Raw genomic sequence first — 19014 nt, 5'->3', positions numbered from 1 at the left:
CCCCCATCCCTGGTCCCTCTCTGCCCTCCCTTCCAGGGCTCTCCCTGCTTCTCTCATCTCTGTGTCTCTCAGCCTCTCCCCCGGTCTCTGGCTCCTGAGACAGACACCCTGGCCTCCTCCCCTCTTCTCTCCTTCCCCCTTCAAGTTTCAGATACTTCCTGTGACATCACTAGGGTGGGCTCCCCCCTCCAGGTTCCTGCATCTTTGCCTGAAGGAGGGACTTAAGATCTCAGCTCTGCACCCTCTATTTCCACGCAGCCCTGGGCCACTACTTTTCCTTTTTTTTTTTTTTTTTTCATTTAAAATTTAATCGTCCATGCAAAAGGAGGGATGAAGGGTGGGAATGGGCTGCGGACACAGGAACCAGATGACATGGCCAGGGCCACAGCTCCTAGGAGAGTGGGTGAAAAAAAAAGATGTGGGGTGGAAAAGGGGTGGCGGACACCGTGGCACCATTCTGCCCACTTGCAGGAAGCTCCTGTAATTACTGAAACCCCTACTGTTTATCCTGGCACCTTAAAATTCCATCACTTGTTCTGTCTCTAGCACTAGTGGCTCCTTCTTTTGCTGCCTTTGGCTTATTTTACCCTGACAGAGCTTAGGTAGGATGATGTTTAGAGCCTGGAAACGCCCTGGCCTTATGAAGTTGGTAGCCCATCTTCCCTGCTTCTGCTCCTTCTCCAATCTCACCTTTTCTGCACTTTAAGACAGATCTTTGATGCTTCTCTTCCTAACCTCCCTCCCCATGCTAAAAACAAAACAAAAGACCCCCACCACTTTCCGGGGGCGGGGGGCTGGCAGCAGACAGTGGTGGGGGTAGGGTGGAAGGAGGGGGCAAGGACCACCAAGGCTCCCAGATCCCTGGAAGGGCAGGGCAGGGGGTCCATAGAGGAGAGGGGTGAGGGCAGCGGCCGCTCCTGTCCTCTCCCCACTGCCCATTCTTCAGGGGGCCTCAGCACAACGGAGGGAACAGGTGTGTGTGGGGTCAGGTGTGCCAGGCCACCATCACCACTGCTGCCCTAGGACAGACCTCACCTGTAGCTTTGTTGCGGAGCTCAACAACATGGTGAGGGCCTCGGCAGTGCACTTCTTGGCATCTCGCCACACACGTGTTGTCCCTTCTCTTGGTGCAGTACTATGTGCGCCCACAGTAGATCCTTAGTAGCAAAAGCTGCCACCCGTGTCCCATTCGAAGGCTGTCTGTAAAGCGCATATTTTGAGCCTAGTGTTGAGGTGACGTGGCAGGTGATGCTCTATCACACTGGGGGCCGTTGTGGGGTTATGCACTGCACCCTATGTCCTATGCACATTCCTGGTAGCTCACGAGATCCTTGTGCTTGCGGTGCTGCGGCACACAGGGCTCGGGCAGGGCTCCTTGACTGAGTGTCACAGCTCCTGTCATTTTGGATGGGAGACGTTAATGAAGATAACGTTACGTTATGTTACTGAAATATAACTTGTGAGCTGCTCAGTAAGATAACTGGATTTTGCAAGGTTCAAGCTGTTCTGCTGATGTTTAATTTATGTTTAAAATGAAGGAACAAGGGAGGGCGCCTGGGTGGCCCAGTCAGTTTAGCATCTGCCTTTGGCTCAGATCTTAATCCCAAGGTCCTGGGATTGAGTCTTGCAACTCATCGGGCTCCCTGCTCAGTAGGGAGTCTGCTTCTCCCTCTATCCCTCCTCCCTTGCTTGTGATCTCTCTCTCATAAATAAATAAAATATTTTTAAAAATAATAAAATGAAGGAACAAAAGCATGAGGTATTCACTTTGCTCGGATTTGGGAGAATTTTTTGCAAGCTTCCTACTTTGTAATTTTGCCGTGAGAAAAATAGATTAAAGGCCATTTCTCAGAGCCCCCAGATGATGAAGGAAAAGCTGTGGTCAAGTATCCTTCCTTTTCATCATCTCAGGTATGAAAGAGGGAGGCAAGTTGACTTGCTAAAAAAAAAAAAAAAAAAATGCCTCACCTCACAGGTGTGCTTCCCAAGGGTGTGCTTTCCAGAGGTGGGCGCTGTCACCTGCCTCCTATGGCCCCTGGGCCCCTGTGGACCCTGTGGTCCTGCCTCCACCCACATTTCCCCCTCCCCCGCTGGATTCACTCAGCTGGGAACATGCAGGAGGCCCTGGGACACCACGGTGGGCATCTCCACAACACCCAGGAACCCAGATAGCCCGGATCCCATGTGGATGGCCTCCTGCCTCCAGAGACTGTGGCTGCTCTGGACTCCTTGGCACACAGGGTGCATGTGTAGTTTCCCTTGCTCTTTGTCTTCTTCTCAGAGGCAGATGTGACCCAGGCCATGGGGACCATCCAGATTGAGGCTATGAATGCAGTGGTGGTGGCTGTGGCGATGGTGGAAGCAGAGATAGGGGTGCAGCTTGGTCATCTGGTTTGGACACAGGTGGAGGCTTCAGAGCTGCTCTGTCCACTGTGGAGGCAGCCAGGCCAGGGGCACAGCAGCAAGGGCATCAGTGGTGAGGCTGGAGCTCAGCCCTGACTTGCAGGGGGTTCTGGGTGTGCCCCTAGGGTGAATAAAAGGAGTTTAGGAGGTTGCTCACTCCACCAGGCAGATATGAGGGTAGCAGCATGCAAGGGAACACGGGGAATATGGCCTCAGCCTTGGTGGGGCCTCTAGAGCTCAGTGGGCTGGAGGCAGGAGTCCTGTAGAGCCCAGGCTCAAGGCACCACCCCTGGCCCGCTAGGCTTGGACAGGCCTCATGGTTCGCCCGAGGGCCTCCAGGCTGCCAACACACCCCTGCTGCCCTGTGGGAGGGAGGGAAAGCTGTGCCTCTGCCAGTTTTTTTTTTTATTCCCCAGTAACTGGGGACCCTGGCCTGTCCCCAGCCTCCCACCCTCTCCCCAGCAGGCAGTGAGTAGCACAAGGAGAAGGGGAAAGGATTGCTCTGGGGACCAGATGCAGGATACACAGACCCTCCCCTGCACCTGCCCTTCTTTCCCTCAAGCAGAGGCACATCTGGGACAATCCCAGCTTGAGGCAGAGAAGACTGCCTAGGACCTGGGAACAGACACAGATCACACACCCAGCTGCCCCTTCCCTACTGTCCTGTCATCACAGCCTTCCTGCCAATTGTACCCTGTTCCTTTGCCTCTGGGAATTCTGGCTCTGTGGTCTGGGCTGGGCCACTCACCCCCTCCCCAGCATAGTGCCTGGAACACAGGACCTGCCTCCTGGAGATGTATTAGGACAGGGGTGGTGGGATCTGTAGGTTTTCCTCAGGTGGAGGTTCTTCCTGAGATCTGGGGCAGTTCTTTCTGCTGCAAGTTCAGTGCTCTGCCTTCAGGTAGTTAGTATAGACTCTGTCCCCTTAAGGACCTGCTGCTCCCTTTCTCTCCCTTCCCTCCACCTGTACCCCAGGCTTTAAGGAACCTAATTTAGGGTTTAGAGGCATCTTGTCACTGTCAAGCACAGTGGTTCCACTTTTCCCGGAGATCCATGGTTTGTGGTCACATCATGAGTGGATTCGGCCCTGGGTGTCTAAGTAGGCCCTACCTTCTCCATCTTGGGATGTCTTGCCTCTGTTTGAAGATTAACATCTAGGAAGCAAGAGGCCCTTTCCATTGGCCACTGTTTCAGAGTCTTGGAAGTGCTATGTAATAAATGTCGAGAGCAGGAAACTCTGTAGGCAGGCACTGTATCTTTACTTCCTCTACCAGGATGCTCAATATACATTAGTCAGAATGTGCTATGAATACTAAGTGACAGTTTCAGGAAATCCCTTGGGGTAAAGATTAAGAAAGTTCCCTTTTAGTTTTATCCCTGGAGTAATTGGAAATGTGGTGGAGGGGTCATGATGGGTGGTGCTGGTAGAGGAACCTGTAGGAGATTCTGGGAGAAGCACCTAGGGTGGAGTGGGGCTGCTTCTATCCTTGTTACAGGACTGATGAATGGGCTTCTTAGCTGGATCTGGGACTGGCCACCAAATACCACAGGCTGGACTCCAGCCGTCTCTCGCCTCTTGCTAGCCAGGACCTCCTCCATACCTAGGATGCTGGAGAGCTTGGTAACCTCTAAATTAATCTCTTCCTGACAACAAAGTCTCCAACAAAGTCCCATTTAAGCCCCTAGTCCACTTCCTCACCATGCAGGGCCCCACTAGTCTTCCATTGTCCACCACAGCTTTTTCCCAGGATTCCAGCTGAGCCACCTCCTTCCTACTTTCACATTCTTCCCAGGCCTCTTCTGCCCTTTGGTACCAGCTCCCTGAGTCCCAGCCTGGTTAGTTCTCAGACTCCTGAGGACCCACCCCCATGAGGACCTTGCCTCCCCAGGACCTCAACTTCCTGAGGGCACCCTGTGAGCTCTGCTCCAAGTCCTGACTCTGCTTGGCTAAGTTCCTTCTCTGTCCATAGGTTTGTTTTGCACATTCTTCCTAAGTGTTTCTCCTCTGAGATGGAAGCAGCTCTTAGGTAAGTGATTTGCCCCATTTGTAGAGTTGGCAGGAAAACTGAGACAGAGCCAGAGAATAAGAAGCCTGGGCTTGGAGTGCCACTGGCTGTGGAAGTCCTGTGGGGTTTGAGCAGACGGTGTTTCATGGCATCAGAACTAGACTTTGATTTGACTGGTGTAGAACCACTGCCCTGTGAGATTGAAAATGGCTCATAGGTTTGCTGGGCTCAGAGGGATTTGGAGGCTTACACTCTGTTCACCTCCAGATCAGAAATGGTCTCAGCTCTGATGAGTAAAATCTGAGTTAGGGGAAGTTATTCCTGATGCTCCACCTCCAGCGTCCTTCAACCTGTTTGTCCTGCCCTCCTTCTCGTCTTTTCCTTTCTGACCTGGTATAGAGCCACCTTCTTTTCATTTTTGTCTCTCCTGCAGGGCCTACCACAGAGAATGTTAAGACATATTCTTTGAATGAGTGAAGATTCTTCTGCCTGACTGCTGCCTCCTTCATATTTTGCCTCACTTTCTCGCTGGAGATTCTGGAAGTCTCTGTGTTACATCTTATGGAGGACATTGGTGCGGACTTTGAAGATGAACAGGTCCAGTTTGATAAGGTGGTCCCCAACACCAGGGAAGATTTGAGGGGCTTCTACTGCAGGCTGAAGGAGCTTAATATTTTTACAGCTGCTGAAGGTATCTCTCTGCCTTTCTTATCTAATTTAAAAGAGTTGTGGTGGGGATGGATTATAGGCCAGGTAAAGGTGTAAGAGGAAAGATTACTAAAGTCCCCTGGGGTGTGGCTGCCTAGTGGTCATTAAAACACTGAGTCACCAAGAGGCAGTTTACTGTTATCACAAAACATATTGGCAACTCTTTCATTTTGAAGGCCCTTTGAACCTTATACTGTTCTTTACTCTTCTAGACTACCCACCACCATGTACCGTGGGTGGTAGGCCAACACTAGAAGCCCAGAGAACACTTATCTGTGCATGACACCTTTTTTCTTGATTATATGTGGAAAATGTTGATTTCTAGGTTGTCTTTCTCTTGCCCTCGGGCTACATTATCGGTTCATGGGTTTTATATGCTTCTGGATGATGGGTACATTTTAACTTTAGTTTAGGCAAAATCATGTGGAAAGGCCAATTTCTTCACCAAGTATTCCAAAGTGATAAATGGGATTTCTGAAATATATTCATTTGGTTTATCTTTGTCCCTTTTTTCTTTGATTATTGCAGAAATCACAAAGTAGAGTGGAGATAGGAAAGAACTAGGGAAGATGGATGCAGAGTGTCCCTTAATGGTGGATGGTCTCTTTTGTAGAGTATGTTGCCTGAACTGGGGTGAGGCAACTGTAGGTGGTCTTGGTGGGGAAGTCCTATATAGATCTTTATTTGGGGAAGAGCTCAGGACTTGATAGAATTTTCACTTCCCTGCAATTAAACAAAACAAAAACAAAACAAAACAAAACAAAACAAAACAAAACAAAACATGGGTACCTCTATGACTCACTTGGTTAAGCGTCTACCTTAGGCATCAAGCCCCATGTCAGGCTATTGGCTCAGCTGAGAGTCTGCTTCTCTCACTCCCTCTGCTTCACCTCCTTGCTTGTGCAGTGCAGCCTTTCTCTCTCTCTCTCTTTTTAAAGATTTTATTTATTTATTCATGAGAGACACAGAGAGAGAGAGAGGCAGAGACACAGGCAGAGGGAGAAGCAGGCTCCATGCAGGGAGCCTGATGTGGGACTCGATCCCGGGACTCCAGGATCATGCCCTGGGCCGAAGGCAGGCACCAAACCTCTGAGCCACCCTGGGATCCCCAGTCTTTCTTTCTCAATCTCTCTAATAAATAAATAAAATTAAAAACACAAAACAAAGCAAAACAATTATCTCTCCAAAGAAGATGGTAGTGGTGTGAAGCAGCTCCCTAGGGCTATTTGAAGAAGGAAGCCAAGTCTGGTGATATAGGATGGAGAGACAGATAGCTGAGTGCTTACAGAGGACAGAGAGGCACATTTAAAAATATAAAGGAACATAACCAGAGAGATAGTCGGTCTTTCCTAAGCCACCTGGTGTGCAGTGTATTACTGAGATTGTATATTGGGAGAAGGTTCATGAAAGAAGGCGCCATGGGCTGTGACCCCCCCTCCACTGCTAGTCTAAATGTGGAAACAGTATAGTGACGGATGGGACCACCGGATGGATCTCTAGATTCTGTGCTTACGAGAAAAGGGAGGATTTAGGGGAAAAAACAAATTGTTTAGTAAGGCTTCTTGGTAAAAAGGACTGTGAATCAGTGCTCCCCTATTTTATAGATGTAGTTTGGAAAATGAAGTGGACAGGTAGATGGATTTCCTTCTACTTCTTTATCCTGAGGAGGATTTTTATTAGGTGTTCTGCATTGGCAGGATTCAGAATTGAGAAAATGGAGTGGAGAATCATAAAGGGAAGTAGAGAAGAAAGTGAATTTCACTGTTGACATTAATGAATCCCATCACTTTCTAATCCCTTAATTGCTCACCCTTCCTGGCTTTTCTGGTTCTCTTTCTGCTTCCTATTTGGATAATCTCATTCTGGTTCTACCTGGTAGCCCATCTTGTTTCTGAAGACTTCTAGGAGCAGAAGCCCAGGCTTTTCTGATTTTCAAGTTGATCATCTTGTTTTGGTGTGATAGAAATATGACGAATTTCCAGCACTGGATTCTGACTGAATCTAAACCTATAAATGTTTCAGATCATGAATGATGAATATTGCATTTCAATCTGTCTTTTCTAAAATGATTCCAGAGGGACTAAGAAAAGGCACCTGTTCACAACCACCCCAGAATGATACTAGATAATACGGAATCTCTACAGCTTCTAGAGAAGCCCTGGCTATCTGATTGTTTACCCAATTAATGGTGCAATGCTCCTAGCATGCTATTGCAGTTAGTGGGATTCCATATATCTTGTGGGAGGAAACAAAATGTTTAATCTCCATCTACAGAGAAATTAGGCTCAATTTGGGTGAGTTTGGTTCACAAACAGTTGGTGTTGAGCCTGTTAGTTTGTATCAGGATGTGTTTTTTCACTGTTGGAATTCAGCCTCTGCCAGGCTAGGATGGGATTTGAGAGGTGTAGTGCTGGAGGTGGTAGTGTAGGTAGGTGAGTTGGAGGAGGTGGCTGTATTAACTCTTGGTCTAATGAGCAATTTGGGGGATGCCATGCCTTCAGGTTCAAGTCTTGGTTGTACCTAGTAAAATTTACTTGCAGAATTTGGCTTTCTAGGTTCATGGTGAGAAGATGAAGAAGATGTACCCTAAAGAGTTTTTATTTTAGAAAGGGAGACTAAGGCTTCTTCCAAGTCACATGTAAACAGAATACAGTACAATGTAAGAACATAGGTGGGAGGATGCCTGGTAAGTGATCTGTTTAGAGAGGTTGTTTTCACAGGACTCCTGGGAGATAAGTTGGGATATTTATTTTCTTTAGCATGAGCTGAATTTGGTTATTTCAACTTTCTTTTCAACCTTTTGGGGAAGTTATATGACCTTTCCTTCTCTTTCCCTAGAGAGAAGTTATACATTTATTATTATAGCAATGGTTTCTCTCTTTCCTGCACAGGCCAGGATAGATAAGAATTATTATCATTAGCATTGATATTATATATTAGTATATTGATCTGTATTAGTATCTGTAGCAAATATTTAACTGGAACTGTCTATTTGGACAAACTGGATTTACTGGCTTAGGTGTGGTAGAATTTGTTTTGTGGTTTGGGGAGGGGCATAGAAGGAAGGCCTAAAGAAGCTCTACTTATTGGATCATGGTCCAAGTGAAGATGTAGCTTGAAGTGATGTTTTCTTTGGAAACAGTTATGCACAATATCAAGATGGTTATAGTTTTATACAATATCAATTCCTGCCTCTTCCACACAATCTTTTCAGGCTGACCCTCAATGCACAGAAGATTCTCAGTAGTGTTGCCAACACTGGAAAATGTGGTCCTTATACTGTTCCCTTTCATCTACTAGTAAGCCAAGTGGGATCTAACATGCCTTTGCCTTGACTGTTTATTTCTTACTTAGCAATACACTTTCTTGTTCATAGTTTGTGTATCTTTTACTTATTTCAGCAGGTGGGAAGGTGTTCATGAAATGCACTAAATTTTAAGTTCCCAGAGAGGGGAATTCTGTATATGCCACTATTGTCTTTCACTGTGTATAACTGAGTGTGTGATGATTTGAAGATAGTGGTGGTGGTGTCACTAAATTAGAGGGAAGAAAAAACACTGCTTTTGCTTGAGTTCTTCTGCACAAAGAATCACTGTGGTGCCTGAATTTTATTATTTGCCTTTGTATTCATTATACTTAGTTGAAATATGATCTTTGATAGGTTGAATCCAGTCTTTCTCACTTAGAAACTTGTATAGTTTCTCCTTGAGAGACCATCTAATTTCTGTTTAGACCCAATGCAAAGTATACTGAACGAATCTGTGTAGTTATTTACAGACATTATAGGAAAAATGGTAGAAAATCCAGAAATATATTCAATGTTGGAGAGGATGTGGAGAAATTGAACAGCTTGTGCATTGCTGATGGAAATGTAAAATAGGGCAGTTGCTGTCAGGAAACAGTATGGTGTTTTCTCAATAAATTATATATACAATTACCACGTGATCCAGGAATCCCACTTCTGGGTATATATTCCAAGGATTTGAAAGCAGGGACTCACAAGATATTTTTAGACCCATATATTCATAACAGGATTATTCACAGCAGCCAATAGGTAAAACAATCAGCATGTCCATCAGTGGATAAACAGATAACCAAGATGTGGGATATATTCACAATAGAATATTATTTAACCTTACAGAAAAGGACATTCTGACACATGCTGCAACATGGATGAACCTTGAAGACATTATGCCAAGTGAAATAAAGCTGTCACAAGAGGATAATATTGTACATTTTTCCACTTACATGAGGCACCTAGAGAAGTCAAATTCATAGGGATAGGAAGTAGAATGGTGGTTGCCAAGGGCTGCAGGGAGGAAAGAATGGGGATTTACTGTTTAATGGGTACAGAGTTTCAGGTGAGGAAGATAAACAAGTTCTATAAAAGGGTGGTGGTGATGGTTGCATAACTGTGTGAAGATGAGGCCATGTTGGACCATGTATTTTAAAATCTCAAAACCCACTCTGAAGCCCTCCTAACCTTTTCTTGCTTTCCTTTTCTAGGTAGCACTGATTGCTAATCTAACTCAATATATGTTCTTATTATTAATTTGGGTTTTTTTTGTTGTTTTTTTGTTTTTTTTTGCTTTCTACTGCAAAAATGTTGGAATTCAGCCTCTGAAGCAACTTCAGTAAAGGGATGTGTATGTTCTACTTTGGTTTATCCGTAGTACAAAATAAATAGGGAGCAACTTGTTGAATGAATACATGAAGGACCATGATTGGACAGACTTTACACAAAAAGAGAAAAATGGGGAAATTACATATATCGTTTTATTTTGTGTACTACTTTTTTTACCCTTCAACTTGTGACTCAGATCCAGTTTTATGCTGGCTTTCATTCTGTTTACCTTTTCATACATATTCTGACCTGTTCCCAATACAAAATGGTTGGTTACACATACACCACACTTACTACTATTTCAAACTAATGCCCTGAACTCAAAGCTTTTACACTTATATTCCTGACTGCCCCCTACTAGAGTCCAGGGCTGCTTGAATTAGGACTTCAGAAACTCTGGGGAAGCCCAGCTCTCCAAAAGACTTTATACATGTTTATTTTAGAGCTCTGGTTTGATTGGCTCTGGAGCTTCATTGCCCTGAAATTTGAAGGAAGATGAGAGTATTTATACACTTTGGGATCAAGAAGGAGCTGTGCTTGGATACAGAGAATTAACGTAATCTTTGGAGATGTTGCATTTATAGTCCATGTTTCTGAAACTTTGAGAACTTGAAAACAATTATTTAATGGCACCATTAGCTTTCACCTCAAGTCTTTCTCAAACTTCTATCAACGCAACTCTTATCCAAACTACCTTTGAGTCTATTCAGGAGGAAACACAAGGCCAAATTCCTGTTTGGCAGGAGTATTAACGTCCTACCATGGAAAATAGTGGAAGTTACTGCCTTGTAAAAATGTTTTGAAAAATAAAAGTCCAGAGTGAGGGCAGTACCCTTCTCAGAGACAGGAAAGTGAACACAATGATCTCTAGGATGGAAGAGAGTTGGTGGGGCTGGCTGGGAAAGCAAGACAGCCTACAATTTAGGGAGTGGATTGTTGGATTTGACAGGAGTTCTTCCAGGCAACATGGGATGGAATTTTTGTTTTGAAGTTTGGAAGGAGCTCAGACACTGATACAAACACAGGGAGAAGGAGTGAAGGAAGGGGAAGCTGGAGGCATTATGGAATTTATATATGCTGCCTTTATGTTCCATGGCCCCTCTCTGCATTTCTTGAACCACCTCCCCTGTGGTAAGCACCTCCTTTGGGAGAAACTGTTTCCTACTTAAACTGAGATTCACAGGCCCAGGGCCTTCATTTGCAAATGTCCTCTGGATATTCTTGAAATAGATAATAGTGGACATTCTAGTCTCTTGTTTATACCTCTATTTGGCCCTTTCTCTCTTTCCAAAAAACCCCAAACAACCTTTCAGAAGAAAGATTCCTAGAAAGGAATCTCAAGATATAGTAGTTAATATGTACATCTATATATTCATTTTCTCTGTCCTAAATGCCTCTTTTGGTTTCTTGATACAATTATGAGCATATCCTTGTCCTGGGTAGTGAGGGTCGGAGATGGGAGTGTGGAATCCAGAATGAAGATGCGTATAGATCCTGGCCCATTGTTCTGGAAGCTTTTAGACTATTAAGGCATTTAAGGAACACATTAATGACACTAGCTGACAGAAAGCAAAAGTTAGTTTCAGGAGACCATCAGAACAGGCTATAAGTGCTGATGGGAAGGAGAGGAAGGCTGGAGATGAGGATCAGTTAGGACGGCTTAGGAAAGCCTTCAAAATGCAGGTTGGGGAAAGGTTGTAGAATATGGCTGAGAGAGTCTGCAAGGTCAAGATAGGACAAAAAGGAGTGAGGAGGGCATCCCTTTCTTTGTTCCCTGAAGTGAGAACCTCTGCCTTATGGCATCCTACTTGTATTATAGGGCTTGAGCATGACATCTTCCAAAAGTATGGACTCTCTAACTGGGCATGGGTGGTTGGTTGCCTATAATCCAAGGCATCCTGATATTCTTTTTATTATAATAAATTTATTTTTTATTGGTGTTCAATTTACCAACATACAGAATAACGCCCAGTGCTCATCCCGTCAAGTGCCCCCCTCAGTGCCCGTCACCCAGTCACCCCCACTCCCCTCCAACCTCCCTTTCCACCACCCCTAGTTCGTTTCCCAGAGTTAGGAGTCTTTATGTTCTGTCTCCCTTTCTGATATTTCCCACACATTTCTTCTCCCTTCCCTTATATTCCCTTTCACTATTATTTATATTCCCCAAATGAATGAGAACATACACTGTTTGTCCTTCTCCGATTGACTTATTTCACTCAGCATAATACCTTCCAGTTCCATCCATGTTGAAGCAAATGGTGGGTATTTGTCGTTTCTAATGGCTGAGGAATATTCCATTGTATACATAAACCACATCTTCTTTATCCATTCATCTTTCGATGGACACCGAGGCTCCTTCCACAGTTTGGCTATTGTGGACATTGCTGCTAGAAACATCGGGGTGCAGGTGTCCCGGCGTTTCATTGCATCTGAATCTTTGGGGTAAATCCCCAACAGTGCAATTGCTGGGTCGTAGGGCAGGTCTATTTGTAACTCTTTGAGGAACCTCCACACAGTTTTCCAGAGTGGCTGCACCAGGTCACATTCCCACCAACAGTGCAAGAGGGTTCCCTTTACTCTCCGCATCCTCTCCAACATTTGTTGTTTCCTGCCTTGTTAATTGTCCCCATTCTCACTGGTGTGAGGAGGTATCTCATTGTGGTTTTGATTTCTATTTCCCTGATGGCAAGTGATGCAGAGCATTTTCTCATGTGCATGTTGGCCATGTCTATGTTTTCCTCTGTGAGATTTCTCTTCATGTCTTTTGCCCATTTCATGATTGGATTGTTTGTTTCTTTGCTGTTGAGTTTAATAAGTTCTTTATAGATCTTGGAAACTAGCCCTTTATCTGATACGTCATTTGCAAAGCATCCTGATATTCTTAAACAAGTGTCCTCAAAGGCAAGCAATTCTTTATCACTTATGTGTGGTTTATACTTGCCATAAATTATGTATGGTCAAGGTTATCACAGTTATTTTCCCCTTCTCATTATCCATTTTGCTCACCTTCCACAAGAAATCTAGTTATGTATATCTTTACCTGATCCAGGTTTATAAAGTTTCCTTGGCTATGAAATCTTTATTTCAATGTGTAGTAGATAGGCATTCTGGATTACGGGCTCTTTCTTTCTCTTCTTGGTGTGGTCATTTGTTCCACAAATACTTATTGAGCACCTACCTCAAAGTCTGATGGAGGAGACTTGTAGCTGACCTGGAATTTGGATACAGTAGGATCAATGGAACATGGGGAAGCCCCAGTGCTCTAAGAACACAAACGAATGGCAGCATTAGGGTCAGGGGAGGTTTCTTGGGGAAGCACTCTTGAGCTGGGAACTGAAAGAGAAGTTGGGGGGCAGGTAAGTGAAGGGGCCACGAAGGTATTAGAGGGAAGAGAACAGAGTGAGTGTAGGATTTCACAGCTGGGGTAGGAACTGGGCAGGGGGAGAGGCTGGAGGAATAAGCACAGGTTGGATGATGAAGGAAGGAAGGGGTATGAAGGAAAGGTAGTAGTGGGAACCATGGAAGGGTCTGAAGCCTGGGGGCTGTGTGTGAGACACCTCAAATAATGTAGAAAGATTCCATAAGTTAAGAACTGAGCCTCCTTATCTATCTCATGTGCTTGTTGTTAATCATAACATTGGAACTGGTGAGTGGTAAATAAGGAGTCTAGATGGATTTGCAGAGAAGGTCTGACCCATAACCCAGGATCAATTTTGACTTGAATTTTCTGTCTTTAAAACCCTCTGACAGCATTTCCTAAAATTATCTCAAAATAAAAGGCTGAATAGAGAGGAGAGTGGAGGCTGCATGACTGTTCTTTCTGTTCTCCACTACTCATTTCTGGGGCTTTTCTGTGAATTGCTCACCTAAAACCTTGCTCCCCTTGAGAAGGGGACCATTTGAATAGCAAAAGGGGATAAAAGGGAATAGGGAACCACATTCAGGATTTCCTCATTAAGAAAACATTCAGACAACAGTTTGAGTGTTAACAATAACTCCTTGTGAAAATTAATAGTGACATGTGAGTGTCTTAATACAAGCTCACAGAGCAGGACAGGGTCTCCAGGCCCCTGGCAGCTGACATCATAGATGGCACAGGGTGTGTACAGAGAGCACAGTGTGGCCAGTGAGGAGAAGAAGTGAGCTCACCTCTCTCCTGGAACCCAGAGAGGAAGGAGACAGGGAATTGTTTAGGTTGTGAGCTACTGAACCAGGTGACTCATTTCTTTTCTCCCTAGCCATCACACTCATAATTGTGGACATAAAAATGGTAGTGAATTTTGCCTGGGTGCTTTGGGTGAGGTTTATTGAATGTTAGAATTCACAAAACCACCTTCCTGGCTCCTCTCCTTTCTCAGTCCCGGACCTGGGTGGTGCTGCCCCGATTTCTCCAGTGTTTCTTTCCCAGACAGCCTGGTCCTCTCCTTCTTGCAGGTGGTTATGAAGGCCCTGCTCCTTTGTCCCTCCTACTCTCTGTTCACAGCACCCTTGTGGTCCTAGGTGGGTAAAGGGAAGGGGTGGACTGTACATTCTTGGCCATCAGTACAGTTGAATGGATGATGCAAAATGAGGAGAAGTGAGGGCAAAATAACATCTAATCTTGGGTAGTACATTTTGAGGCTAAGAGCCTTAAGACCGAGAGACCAATATATATATTTTAAACTCTGATTATATATAAAGTGTCTGTAATTGCAACGAGGCCCTGTAGTCGACAATTAATGTGTCATAACTCATTCTTAAGCACTGTGCACACATCCTGAGTGTGAATCCTTGCACAATAGATACATGCCCTATTGTGTCTTACCTCCTAATTAGTATATGAAGCTACATGACTTATGAAATCAAATGGGATTATATCATGTTGTATGTAAGAAAGGAGAATGCTGGGATGCCTCAGTGGCTCATGTGAATGAGAGTATGAATTTTGATATAAGCTTAGGTCTTGATCTCTGGATTGTGAGCTCCGGCCCTATATTGGGCTCCACGCTAGGCATGGTACCTACTGAAAAAGAAAATTAAAAAAAAAAAGTGGAACATTGGGAGGTCTTTGGTACTTTTTCTGAGGGGAAAACAGGATTGATTTTTCTATGATATCTTTTAGTGTCAGTTCCTGTGATACTTGGGCTGTAACAAGTTACATGCAACTTCTGGGTTTTGGTTGGTTGATTAAACATCATTGTTCAGTACATATTTATTGCTTCCGTAGGCATTATGAAAGGATACCAGAAGAAATATGAAGCAGACGCTTTGAAGCCTGAACAATAGACCTCGGCAGCCCCAACCCAACTTGGCTTAATTCCGTCTCAATGAACCAGAGCCAATACTCTTGGCTCCCTGGCCTTGCTACAACTCTCTGATCCTTAGAATATTCTTCAATTCCAGCTAGAATGCTGTGTCAGGCTCTTCAGAATTTTTTTCAAAAGCTGGTGCAGAGACCTGAGGTGAAGAAACTGGGCGATAAAGATGAGCAAGTCAGAAGCTTGAACACTCTGGATTTAGTGGCCGTGGGTTTGGACTACACAGTGGATATAAGTGTGTATTTCCTGGCTAGTGAGGTGGCTAGAGATCAAGCAGGACCATCCATCATGATCAGCTTTTTGGTAGCCGGCCTAGCTTCACTGCTGGCTGGGCTGTGCTATGCAGAGTTTGGTGCTCGGGTTCCCCACTCTGGCTCTTCATATCTCTATACCTATGTCACTGTAGGTGAACTTGGGGCTTTTGTCACTGGCTGGAACCTCATCCTCTCCTTTTTTGCCTATACAGCTATTGTGATCCGTGTCTGGACCTTAGCTTTAAACAACCTTTTCAGGATCCAGAACTCTCAGACTCTGGATGGGAGCATCGTATCACATGTTTCTCGTTTCTTTGCAGAAAATCTAGGTCTCTTCTTTGTGGGCCTTCTGTTGTTGCTCGTGGAATTGCTAACCCAGAACGTTAGTCAGCTTTCCCTAGTTGCCAAAGTGTTCACATCATTGAACCTTTTGGTTGTCAGTTTTGTCACCATCTCTGGCTTCATGAAGGGGGACCTGCACAACTGGAAGCTCACAGAAGAGGACTACATAAAGGCTGGACTCAATGACACCTTTAGCTTGGGCCTTCTGGGCTCTGGAGGATTCGTGCCTTTTGGCTTCCAGGGGATTCTCCGTGGAGCTGCTACTTGTTTCTATGCATTTATAGGTTTTGAATATATTGTTGCCCAAGTACAAAAAGCTAAGAATCCTGAGCATTCCATCCCCATGAGCATTATGATCTCATTGTTGATCTGTTTTTTAATGCATTGTGGCGTCTCTGTAGCACTTACGCTTATGGTGCCTTACTACCAGCTCCAACCTGGAAGCACCTTGCCTGAGGCATTTCTCCATATTGGCTGGGTCCCTGCCTACTATGCTGTAACTTTTGGATTTTTCTTTAGTCTTTCTGACAGCTTCTTGAGCTATATGTTCCCCATAGGTGAGGTGATACACATGATGGCAAAGGATGGCCTCCTGTACCCTGTCCTTGCCAGGATCCAAACTGGCAAATACACACGCATTGTGGCCACTGTGATCATTGGCATTACTGCAGCAGTCATGGCATTTTTTCTTGGACTCACAGATCTTTTGGACCTCATGTCAGTTTTGGCCCTGCTAGATTACTCCCTGGTAGCTTTTTGTGTTCTCATTGTCAGGTATCAGCCTGAGAGGAAGAATGGGGAAAATGAAGCACAGGTGCAAGAGGAGAATGAGGGAAACGAAGTAACTTGTGGTCTCATCCCCAGGTGTCAGCCTGAGAGGAGAAATAAGGGAAATGAAGGAGAGATGCAGGAGGAGAATGAAGGAAATAAAGTGCAGGTGCAGGAGGAGAATGAGGGAAATGAAGTGCAAGTGCAGGAGGAAAATGAGAGAAATGAAGCACAGGTTCAACAGGAGAAAGGATCTGCAGCAGAGAAGCTAACTCCACAGGGACTATTTTTTCCAGGCAGCCCCACCCCCACCCCACTCTCTGGCCGGGTTGTCTCTGTTTGCTCCTCACTGCTTGCTCTGCTGCTGACTCTTCTCTGCCTGGTGCTGACCCAGTGGTCAGATCTGCTTTCTGGAGACCCAGGGTGGATCACAGTGGTTGTGCTGCTCCTGGTGCTCATCACTGGGATCACTGGGATCATCTGGAGACAGCCACAGAGCACTACTCCTCTTCACTTTCAGGTACCTGGTCTGCCTCTCCTCCCACTCCTGAGCATCTTTTTGAATGTTTGCCTTATGATGCAGATGACCGCTGGCCCCTGGGCTCTATCTGGTGTCTGGATGCTGATTGGGTTTGTTATCTACTTCAGCTATGGGATCCAGAAGAGCTTTAAGAATACAAACAGTAGGGACAGCCCCAGTGGTGCAGCGGTTTAGCACCTCCTGCAGCCGGGGGTGTGATCCTGGAGACCTAGGATTGAGTCCCCTGTCGGCTCCCTGCATGGAGCCTGTTTCTCCCTCTGCCTGTGTCTCTGCCTCTCTCTCTCTCTCTGTGTCTCTATGAATAAATAAATAAAAATTTTAAAAAATCATAAAAAAAGAATACAAACATTAGACCTTGAACTCGGCAGTGCCAATACATATTTGGCTTGACATCATCGCACCTGAAAGCAGTATGGTTCCCTACACAGTAATGGAAAGCACACCTGAACGTATGGAAATCTAGAGTTCCTATCAGATATTTGTGGGGAACACTAATAGAGCTCTATATTTATGATAGAAGGAAGGATGTGTCTTTGCTCTTTCTCTCTCTTTTTTTTACTTTCTACTTTTCAATTTTGTCTATAGCTGCTTATTGGCTTTTACAAAGTTAATGTTAAATGAAATTTGAAAAAGTGTTTTCTTTGAGAAACACTACCTATCTTACTAAAGCTGTTCTGAAAGCTAGAAAGGGATGGAATACTTCAAAACTCGTTCTATGAGGTCAGCATCACCTGAATTCCAAAACCAGACAAAGACCCCACCAAAAAAGAGAATTATAGGCCATATCCCGGAGGAACACAGTTGCAAAAATTCTCAACAAGATACTAGCCAATGGGATCCAACAATACTTAAGAAGATTATTCACCATGACCAAGTGGGATTTATCCCCAGGATGCAAGGCTGGTTCAACACTCGTAAAACAATCAAGGTGATAGATCATATCAACAAGAGGAAAAAACAAGAACCATATCATCCTCTCAATAGATGCAGAGAAAGCATTTGACAAAATAGAGCATCCATTCCTGATCAAAACTCTTCAGAGTGTAGGGATAGAGGGAACATTCCTGAGCATCTTAAAAGCCATCTACAGAAAGCCCACAGAAAATATAATTCTCAATGGGGAAACACTGGGAGCCTTTCCTCTAAGATCAGGAACAAGACAAGGATGTCCATTCTCACCACTGCTATTCAACATAGTACTAGAAGTCCTAGCCTCAGCAATCAGACAACAAAAAGAAATAAAAGGCATTCGAATTGGCAAAGAAATCAAACTCTCCCTCTTCGCCAATGACATGATACTCTACATAGAAAACCCAAAAGACTCCACCCCGAGATTGCTAGAACTCATACAGCAATTCGGCACTGTGGCAGGATACAAAATCAATGCCTAGAAATCAGGGGCATTTCTATACACTGAGACTGAAGAAAGAGAAATTAAGGAATCAATCTCATTTACAAATGCACCCAAAAGCATAAGATACCTAGGAATAAACCTAACCAAAGAGGTAAAGGATCTATACCTTAAAAACTCCAGAACACTTCTGATAGAAATTGAAGAAGAGACACAGAGATGGAAAAATATTCCATGCTCATGGATTGGAAGAATTAATATTGCAAAAATGTCAATGCTACCCAGGGCAATTTTCACATTCAATGCAGTCCCTATCAAAATACCATGGACTTTCTTCAGAGAGTTGGAACAAATAATCTTAAGATTTGTGTGGAATCAGAAAAGACCCTGAATAGCCAGGGGAATATTGAAAAGAAAACCAGAGCTGGGGGCATCACAATGCCAGATTTCAAGTTGTACTACAAAGCCGTGTGATCATCAATACAGTGTGGTACTGGCACAGAAACAGACATATAGATCAACAGAACAGAAGAGAGAACCCAGAAATGGGCCCTCAACTCTATGGTCAACTAATATTTGACGAAGCAGGAAAGAATGTCCACTGGAAAAAGGACAGTCTCTTCAATAAATGGTACTGGGAAAACTGGACAGCCATGTGCAGAAGAATGAAACTAGACCATTCTCTTACACCATACACAGAGATAAACTCAAAATGGATGA

The 19014-nt window shown here is 44.6% G+C and overlaps 1 protein-coding gene across 1 annotated transcript; it reads left to right on the top strand.

Moving 5' to 3' along the window:
* Positions 1–4237: 4237 nt before the first annotated feature.
* Positions 4238–17855, top strand: LOC119866314 (cationic amino acid transporter 3-like). The gene is made up of 3 exons (XM_038576148.1): positions 4238–4430; positions 4843–5100; positions 14948–17855. Exon 3 carries the CDS (start codon positions 15129–15131, stop codon positions 17115–17117), a length of 1989 nt encoding a protein of 662 aa, XP_038432076.1. The 5' UTR covers positions 4238–4430; positions 4843–5100; positions 14948–15128; the 3' UTR covers positions 17118–17855.
* Positions 17856–19014: the final 1159 nt, after the last annotated feature.

Source organism: Canis lupus, chromosome 27 (genome assembly GCF_011100685.1).
Source record: "Canis lupus familiaris isolate Mischka breed German Shepherd chromosome 27, alternate assembly UU_Cfam_GSD_1.0, whole genome shotgun sequence".
Lineage (NCBI taxonomy): Eukaryota > Metazoa > Chordata > Mammalia > Carnivora > Canidae > Canis > Canis lupus.
This window is presented reverse-complemented; position numbering and strand designations above follow the sequence as displayed.